Source organism: Chlamydotis macqueenii, chromosome 13 (genome assembly GCF_036417535.1).
Source record: "Chlamydotis macqueenii isolate bChlMac1 chromosome 13, bChlMac1.mat, whole genome shotgun sequence".
NCBI classification, from domain to species: Eukaryota; Metazoa; Chordata; class Aves; order Otidiformes; family Otididae; genus Chlamydotis; species Chlamydotis macqueenii.
In genome coordinates this window covers 4,832,322-4,841,992 of record NC_141568.1, presented here as the reverse complement: position 1 = coordinate 4,841,992, position 9,671 = coordinate 4,832,322, and the positions used below count along the sequence as shown (strand labels likewise).

Sequence of the window (9,671 nt, the reverse complement as noted above, 5' to 3'; positions counted from 1 at the left end):
TTCTCTTCAGCTAGCAATAATGTATGATCAGGTTTAAATTAATTCAACCAGTAGCATTTAATTAGCTCTGAAAAACTATCTCAGATCATGAATCACAGACTTTCCACCTGTATGAGGTCCCCTTACTAGGTTAAAAGTGTATTTCTCTTTCCATGTGTGATCCATCTTGAATATCTAATGAGGTGCTCTTGATATATGTATCATAGTTCATACATCACAAGCAAAATACAGCAGACAGTCTCTTTCTTTAAATAATTGAGTTTCATGTCTTGCTTCACTGAGTTGTTAAAAAAAGGAAGGAAGAAAGTAAGGAAGGAGTAACTTAGACGTACGGCTGGGGAGATGAGGTAATAGAAAGAAATATTTCTTATTGAAAGGCAGGATACAGAGAACTGCTACAATTTTAGATAGGACCACACTGTTATGTTTCAACAGGGCCAGAGCACTGTGTGACCAAAGGGCATGATGTTTCCATCCCAACATTATTTCAGATGGCTTCACTGCATGCTAAACAGAAGAAGTCGGTGCAGTCAACTAATATTCAGGGACATCTGTGGCCAACACAAAACAGGATCACTTCTTATATCACATTGTATTAAGCATCATTTTTTACAGTAAATTAGCTAAACAACAATCATTAACCACAAAACAAAATCAGTTTTTATTCAGCTTTCAAGTATGTTTCTGAAGCCGTTATTATGCTTTTATAACAAGACCTAGATAATTATAAGATTGGAATTTTTTTTTGCTGAAAAAGAGACAAGAATAGCAAACTGCTTTTGGAAGACAGAAATGAAGACTCACAATCTGCTCAAGTGTCAAACTGTAAATGTTGCCCAATATTTGGCTTGCTCTATTAAAAAAAAGTTTTACTACAAACCCCTCTATTTTTAAATAAGCTTTATAAAAAATAAAATTCAACAAAATGGATTTTATCTCTCTGTTCCTTTCCCATCTTATTTTTAACACAGTAAAAAAAAATAATGTTTCTGCTGTCTTTTTTCAATTTGAAGACAGCAAAGGTTTTCACTTTCATAATAAAAAAAAAAAACAGTGAAAGCTGAACTGTCTTACTGGATTGGACAAAGCTCATCTTTACTCCAAATACTTCTTTCAGACGTTATCATAAATTGTAAGTAACGTTGCTCTCGATTGTATGTGACACTCAATCTAGTTACGCACATTTAAAAAGGCTGATGGGATTAGTGCCCCACACATTAAAAAAAAAAGCTGCTGAGAGAGAAAAGGATGTATGACATCCACTATATACGCATCCACTTTGAAAAATGTTTGTCATGTGGATAGAAGAAGTTTAAATGAGAACAGACTCAGATTTACAAATCTATGCTTTACATTAAATAGCAAAAACTCCAAACAATCTCCAGTTCGTGGTGCTCTATTTGGTAGATAACATTTATATTAGCTCCAGTTGTGCAGCTGACATTAATCCTGAGGTTTTAAGAACTTTTTCTTAGCTTTTTTGCTAGGTCTTGTGTTACTATTCCCATTGTCATCTTCATCCTCGAGTACACGCTGGTCTCTTTTTCTCAAGAATTTCTTCCCTATTGTTCCCACTAATGTTTCATATCTGTAAAGATAATAAAAAATTTACAACTTTCACTAAAATCAGAGAAAATTTCAGTGGAGCGAATAATAAATCTAATCAACAATTTAAGTGATGTGAAAAAGCTGGTCATCAGAAGCTTAAGAAGCACAAGTACTACATGATCACTTATTACATTATTCATTCTGATAGTCTGAGTTCGTTAGCGATCTGGAACAAGGAGGAAATTAGCACAGAATACCTGGATATGAAAGGGCAGAAAACCCCTATAAGATACTTTACCCCAAAAAGTGCTGGAGATTCCTCTGAACACACCAGAATTCCTGGAATATCAGTTCTGTAAAGTACCATATCTGTTGGGGTTTTTTTTTTTGTTTTATTTTGTTTGCCTTTTGGGTGTATTTTCCCACACATAATGCAATAACATCTCATATTCCTAGCTAATATTAATTATTTCATAAAATATAACTTACCTTCTAGCCATTTCTTCATCTGACACATCAGCCTCCATTTTATCATCCACTTCAATTTCTTCTTCCTTGCACCTAGAGTTCATTTGGATCATTAACTTCTGAAAATGAATTGAGAAATAGCTTATACATGTAACCCTGACACAATGGCAACTAAGCTGAAATTCACTGGTAGGAGAAATGCATAAGAGGTAAGAATAAAATTTAATAATTATTTGCTGTTCCCAGTCAGGCTAAAGCATACTGCTGTGAAAACTCATGAAGAAAAGGCAACGTCCCTGACTGTTGCTAAGCTGAGCTTAGAGCTTGCCTTTGGGAAAAGAGGCAAGAGAGAGAGAGGGTTTTCAGTGAATTGTACTATTCAAACATCCTCAAGGGCATGCCAGACATCTTTAGGAGACCAGAGAATTAGATCATAATTAATTTTTCATTGTGATGTTAAGCACATAGTCCTTGAAATGGTTTTGTTAGGAAAGAAAAATATCTGCAAGGATTTACAATTAACTACTAGTAAGAACCATGAAGCAGTAATATGCCAAGTCACAATGAGAGCAAGTTCAAAATAACTAAAAGAATCCCCTAGTAAATCACCTTGCATAGCCTTTTGCATATCTCTTGAGTCTTTACACCTTCATCCTCTTGCTTCAGAGCAAGTTCAGTGGTTACATTTTTATTACGATCTCAGTGTAGTTCTATCAGCATGAATCATGTCAGAAAGAAATTAAGACTCTCTCACTCAGAATTTTTACTTTGGAACTTTAAGCCCCTACTTACAAAAGTAAGTGTTGAATAAATAGGGCTGAATGTTTGTAGGATTGGACTCTTAATTAAATGGCAGGATGAAAAGTAAGCTATAGTTTTGGTGGCAGCATGTGGGACAGTCTCCTCACTTCAGAGAGGGAAAATCTCCAGAAATCATGCAATTACTGACCATCAACACAAGGAGATAAAAAGTTTCTGTTTACTAGATGCTGCATTGATTAACGTTTTGGTTTGAATCATGGATTTCCTGTATATTGGAGGATTTATAGAAGGTGCTGGAAAGACCAAACAGCATGCAGTGCAAACACTCAAATTTAAACAGTACCTCAATTTCTGGATTGAATCCTTTGAAGGACATTCTGCCGTAAAGTAGATCCTCACATGGCATGAAGCTCCTCTCTTCTATTATAAAGCTCCTGCATGAAACGCCAAACCCAGCATTTTGTCAAACAGTGCATCTTAAAATAATAAAATTAAACAAATGCAAAAAGCATTTGCTCTCTTCTCCCCGCACAAATAAACAAAACCACAGTGTATTTTAAACCATCAACTACTTTCTGAAGCTTAATAGCTCTGATAAATCTTTCAATACAAGGAGCTTGGAGTGCAAAGGAATACTTTTTACCAGTAAAGCTGTGCCAGTTCCACAAGCAAAATTAACTCTCCTGACAAAAAGCACTCTTTGCTTTATCCAGAATAAAAACACCACATAAATATCACTCTCCAGGTGGCATTACTACACCAGCAAAAGCTTCTAATTAATTTTTCATTGTGATGTTAGACCTGGCATTAGTTGAGCCTGCCAGGATATAAAACACTGTGTAATTCTCCGTTCAGCAGAGAAAGATGTCCCCTTTCTCCCCTCTTTTTTCCCCTTTTAATGAGCATGGAGCAAGAAAAGAAACATGACCCTGAGGCATTCACAATACAGGCGTTACATAAAAGTACTTAGCGAACTGCTCCATCTTTCTGTTCCTCGCACATATATGCAGCACCTCTTCCCTCATCCTCTTCATCTCCCATGTAAAACAAACTCTTATAGGAAGTTAGGCTGAAGAGATAAAGCTCGTTCTCCTGCCTCAAGGTAGGATCAGTTAAACATGTACCTTGAACAGCAGAGGTCCATCTAACCTGTTCTCAAAAAGACTTCCAATGATGAAGAACCCAGTGCCACTTTAGGCAATCTATTCTAGTGCTTCAATAGCCTAACTGTTAGAAAAATTCTCCCATGTCCAACTTGAACCTGCCTTGCTGCAACTGAAGCTCAAATATCTTTCTGTCATATCCACCAACAGTCATGGAAAATAGTTTATCAATGACCTTACTCAACTACATTTAATTCCCTGGATCTCAGCTTTTAAAAAATTATGTATGTTCTCCCTCAATTAATTTTTGTCCTCTTTCAAAAGGACAAAAATCAAGAAATTTTAAAAGTAGTTCTCTTGCTATTTAAAGCACCTTTCTAAATAGCAGGAATGGACATTTTCTTCCTTATTATTCAAGCCTTCCTTTATTTTTGCCATTATCTCTCCTATTTCAAAAACCAAATATGAAGTGAGCTGCGCTCAAGAAGACAGAACTGTTCTGACTTAACCGTGCAACCGGAGCTGAATTTACTAATACAAGGTTTAAACTTCTTTTTTCAAAATAAGGGAAAAAGCAGCAATGAATGAATTGGTCTGAAAGAAACTAATTACATGCATCTAGAAGAATGCGTGAGTGAAAGAAAACAACACACACAAGAAATGAAAGTAGGTCAAACTGCACTAGGCAACCTTGAGAATGTCCCCAAAAATAAATAATTAAAAAGCTGTAATGCCAGTCTGTCACTATTTTTGCTTCTGTTAATTGGTTATTAATAATACTTCTTTTATTGGAAAAAAATATGTATATTCAATTCCCACTCCACAAAAATCCAATGATGATAAGCAGCACAAAAGAGTACAAGCTTACTCTTTCTCCTTTAGATCTGGTAAATCAAGATACCAGTGTTCTTCACTAATTATCTTCTTTTCTTCCTCTTCTAGTTGTTTTTTAGTTTGCGAATCCAAACCCCTTTGCATGAACTAAAAAGAAAGACACATAAACACACAGCTTCAGTTTTTTGCATCGTTAGCATGCACTGAACATGCAATAATTACATGATGACAATTATCCATTACATAATATTTAAGTTGTTACAAAACAGAAATGCTTTTTGTGATTTTTCTATGGGTTTGGTCTAAGTTTGGGCAAACAGGCAATGGAAAAGTAAACAACTGCTGATCACAACCATCTACTGGAAGTCAACGGTCAGCCAGATCTGTACTTCATACAAAGAAACAGACCTTGCCTGGTTAGTTTTGATGGATCCAAGTCATTACAACTCCATAACTTCACTAAGATTTTTCTAATGTTTCAGCAAAGGCAACAGAGTACGTAATGGTGTTGAAAGTTACTGCTGCATATCAGAACCCACCACTTCCCATATAAACAGCTCTGGAGCTCAGAGATAGAGCTGGGTCATGCCAGGCTGGTCATTTTTTGAAACATCTACACTTTCAGCCATCCTTTTATTTTCTCACATTTCACTTAATGAACTGGTTTGTGTCTGTAGCTCTGAAGGCTGGAACCTGCCTTTGGAAGTGGAGAAAAGTAACTGAGGCTACGAAAAGAAGCCTTCCATATCCAGCTGTGCTAAAGGAAGATGTTACCAGCTCTGAACGTCTCATTGATGACCCACCAAAGTACCAGTCAAACAGTATGTGTAAGCACCTGTTAACTCACTGCATGAACAGTCTGCCAAATTAGTTCAGATCAATAATCTTGTTTAGGGCAAGGCTGCAATTTTTGCCTAATACAAGAACAGTCCTGTAAATTGGTTCCTTGGTGACAACCTCTGGCAGAGGATGGGAACAGGCAGATAGGAACAGTAACCTCCCTCTCATCTGGAGGTAAAAGAGGACATCTGTCCTGGCCTACGACAAACTGCTGACAGCACAAAACTACAGACCAGATATATGTGAAACATTCCCATTTGTCTCAAGTCAGGTGCCTGAACAGAGTGACAATTTAAGACACAACAATGTTACCTCATTTCACCAAACACGGTGGAAAAAATAGAACTCTTCACAATTTTACATTAATAATCCTTAATCTTCTTGTATCCCTAGGAACTGGGACAGGCTACAGAAAGTTTTGAATAACTGTATCTGTCAGAGGTGTACATTTATACCACTGCAACTGGTAGAGGCAAGTCTACCAGTACAGTATATATGCACTCCTGAACAAAAATTGCTTTGTGGCTGTGAAAGCATACCCGTATGTGCAACACTACAGGGGAATTTTATATCAACTAATTTTACACCTCTCACTGAATGCAGCATTGTTTCTGTATTTAGATAAGCCTGCAGGCTGACAGATAACGTGCCAGTGGGGCACATGTGTCTCTTGAACACTAGCAGAGACTTGGACGTTGTTTAGGTCCCAGCTAAAAGGGGCTTGGTTGCAGATACAGCCCAAGAAGGCATCACGACACACTTTCCTCCCACAAAAATCCTGCATTACTGAGCTTATTTAAAATATATAGGTAGTATATATGTGTAATCTATATTATATACAACGCCCCACACCTTTTCAGTATTTACAAAATGCCCAAGCAAAACAAACCAAACCCTGAAGTACAAGCCAATATAGTGCTTGTGTCTCATTTTCCATTTGTATTTCTATTTGCATGCATTTGTACAAGATCTTTAATGAAAGAAAAATTGACTTTCGTTTTCTGAGTCTATCCAAAGTATGTCAAAGCTTTCCAATTAAAATTACAGTATCTTCCTCAGGAAAACAGCAGAATCTATCATGTGGAAAACAATATTGCTCAAGGAAATTGGTTAGCCAGTCAGAAATCTCAACAGGAAAAATTTTGCTACAAGCACTCAATTAAATAATCATTTCACACTACATTTTAAAGATTATGTTTCTAAAGATTACTACAGGAATAACTAGATAAAAAATATGGGACCACATTTGTCTAAAATGTAAACACACATGGATGAATTAAAAATATACCCACTGTGGTAGACACAGAATATGTAAGTCAGTAAACTAAGTGGTTATTTAGATTAGTTTCCCCAAGCAATGGGACCTGGATCAAATGCTGCAAGATCTAAAAGCATGAGCCATCCTTCCAACATCAGGAGGTGAACACAGGTGGTCCAGTACTTAGTGTAAATGGTCTTCACAACACTACCATTTTACCCACCCATTGAATTGTATAGTTCATTTTATCAGTATCTGTGGAAGCAGCTGCTAAAGGATTAATTAAAACATTTGTAAACAAGAAGATCTGCAGAAGAAAAGCGCTAAAGACAAGATCTGTGTATGACCTTTTCAAAACCTACTCATCTCTTCAAAGGTGGTTACTACTGCCCAGACTGTAAACCTGCAAATGTCACAGCAGCACATTCACAGGCTGGTTCTCCACAGCCTTCCAGGGAAGAAAATCTAAAAACTAGCTTTTGAAATCACCAGGGGGTTAATAAACTGGCAAACAACAGAAATTTCACTTTAGAAGAGAGTATTACATAAAAATAAGAAAAAATAATGATATGGAAGTTCAGGTTATGGGAGTCTTACTCCATCATATGCTGCTGGCTAACCAAGCTCAACATCTACTCTCTTTTAAGAGCTAGGCAAGATGTGTTCCACTCCCTCTGTGCGTGACTTTTAGTCTTTCATTAGCAGCATCTGTTAATTGGGGTAAATATTCCACCATCTTACTGCAGCAGAGTACACTTTATGTGAAAGACTGAACTGAAGTCAGATAAACTCCTTTCAGCCAGTGTCTGAAATACAGTCCCACATAAATAAGTGGAGAAAAAAAATGGTTAAATAAACCACCACAAGTAAGAAGCCACAAAGGCCCTGTCATATTCCGTTATAAAAATTTAATGGATAATAACATTTTAGAAAAAAATTAATGGCAACTCAACTTCTACTGGTTGTTTTCCAACAAGAAAGAACCATCAATCACAGGAGAATGTACTCTGCTGAATTAGGTGTAGTAGTACACGACGTGAAGTAGAATCCATTAGCCAGTAAGCAGAGACTAATTTCACATTGGACTTGACATGAGAATCACAATTCCGAGGGTAATGAGCATGTTACGATGTTACTAACAGCCCTTGCATTTATGAGTTGGGAAAGGCAGTTACCACTGCCATTCAGGTTGGGTATTTTGTCAGCCATCGATGTAAACACACAAAAAATTGGACACAATAAAAAAAAAAAAAGCAAGAAATATCAGTATTTTAATTTCAACATTTGTGTGTGGTGGGCGAAGAAATCTTATCATTTTCATTCACGATAAGCAACCCAACTGCAGAGAAACCAGGTGAAGGAAAAGACTCTCAAATGGTGCCCCCAAAATGGCTCTTCCTAGGGTGATAATTTTGTTACAATCACGAAGTTGCTTTCCTGGATCAAACCCTCCAGCACCCTACAGTTTATAACCCCTCTGAGATCTCTTGCTAGTGTTTAGGCAGCTCGATGCTGGGTGATGGCTCTCTGAAATCGCCTCTTGCCAGCGACATTGGAAGGGAGCAGCCCGCAAAGCTGCAGGCCCGAGTGAAAGGACAAGCGATAAACAGATATTTTCAGCTGGGCGTTACGAGAGGTAGGAGACACATGCTCGTGTGTCAGACCAGGACACGTGTGGCCAGGTGCAGACACGGAGAAATGCCCCAAACCAGGGAAAGGCCACCCAAAATGGCCTGGTTTACCCGGCACCGCCCCACACTCCGTTCACAGCACGGTCCGGCCCCCCACGGGCCGCTGCGGACGCCTCGGGGGCCGGCGCAGCCCAGGCACAGGCCGGCGGTCCCGTCCTCACAGCCCCGGGCTCACGGCGGGCACCTCCTCGGCAGCAACAGGGCTCCCAGCGCCCCCGCAGCCGGGCCCGGCCTCCCCCTCCTCACCCCACCGCGGACCGGGCCTCAGGCCTCCCCCTCCCCGCCTGCCCCGCTCCCGGGGCCCCGCCGCTCTCCACCGCCTCACCTTCATGCGCAGCAAGTTCTTGGACAGCTTCGTCTTCACCTCGCCGGCCATGGCGGCCGGCTCTCCGCGCAGGCCGCACTGAATCCCCGCGCTCGCGTAGCGTCGCTGCCGCGCACACCGAGGGAGGAGCGAGCGGAGGCGGCGGCTCGGCTCCACCCTTCGTGTCCGGGGCGCAGCGGCAGAGACAGGTCCCTGCCCACAGCCCGGGGCAGCGGCGGGGCGTGCTGGGGCTAGGGGGATGCGCAGTTGGTGCAAAAACAACGTTAAAAAAAAGCAACTTTCTGTACAGAGCCGGTTTGGTGGGGGAGGGGAGATGGAGTGTGTGAGCAGGAGATAAATCTGACTCGGTCTGATATGGCAAATTAGTAGGGGAACCTGAGATTTCTTATCAACACTTGTGTTCTGTAGTGCTGCCGGCTTACGGTTTCATCCCTAATTTTCTGGAACTTCAAAGAGAGGAGGAAATAAAGTAGAAAAGCTATCTCATATTGGCATTTGGAGAATGCCTGGCTTGTTTAGCTTTCATTTTTTAATATAAGCACTGACTTTTACTTGCAAAAAAAAATACCACAAAATGGTCAAATGTGATTAAAACTGGAAAGCACACACATTCAAAGATATTACAAAAAGCTTCAAAACTTTGTAAGTCCTGAATCATGATTTTTAAATTTAATCTTGGCAGTGCTCTCTTCACGCTGCCAAGCTGGGCCCTGGTAGCTGAGGAGGAAATCCTGACAGGAAATTGCCAGCTGACTCCCAGTCATAAGCAGGTACCACAATTTCTGTATATATCCTCATAGATCAGCTTTCTGACACCTGTTTTGACATTTGGCACATAAACC

At 39.6% G+C, this 9,671-nt stretch overlaps 1 protein-coding gene across 1 annotated transcript; it reads right to left on the bottom strand.

The window, feature by feature from the left end:
• Positions 1-637: 637 nt before the first annotated feature.
• MPHOSPH6 (M-phase phosphoprotein 6) lies at positions 638-8,999 on the bottom strand. Its single transcript, XM_086758068.1, has 5 exons — positions 8,830-8,999; positions 4,750-4,862; positions 3,122-3,212; positions 2,038-2,135; positions 638-1,588 (listed from the first exon to the last, which is right to left on the bottom strand). The coding sequence occupies exons 1-5, from the start codon at positions 8,878-8,880 to the stop codon at positions 1,444-1,446; spliced, it is 498 nt and encodes a 165-aa protein (XP_086614194.1). The 5' UTR covers positions 8,881-8,999; the 3' UTR covers positions 638-1,443.
• Positions 9,000-9,671: the final 672 nt, after the last annotated feature.

What these genes read in the sequence shown, in the direction of transcription:
- MPHOSPH6 (XM_086758068.1), bottom strand. Translation starts at nt 8,880, where the DNA reads ATGGCCGGCGAGGTGAAGACGAAGCTGTCCAAGAACTTGCTGCGCATG. An exon ending in CCAGATCTAAAGGAGAAAGA is followed by an intron (nt 3,213 to 4,749) that starts GTAAGCTTGTAC and finishes CGTTTCATGCAG; the next exon opens with GAGCTTTATAATAGAAGAGA. An exon ending in GATTCAATCCAGAAATTGAG is followed by an intron (nt 2,136 to 3,121) that starts GTACTGTTTAAA and finishes ATTCATTTTCAG; the next exon opens with AAGTTAATGATCCAAATGAA.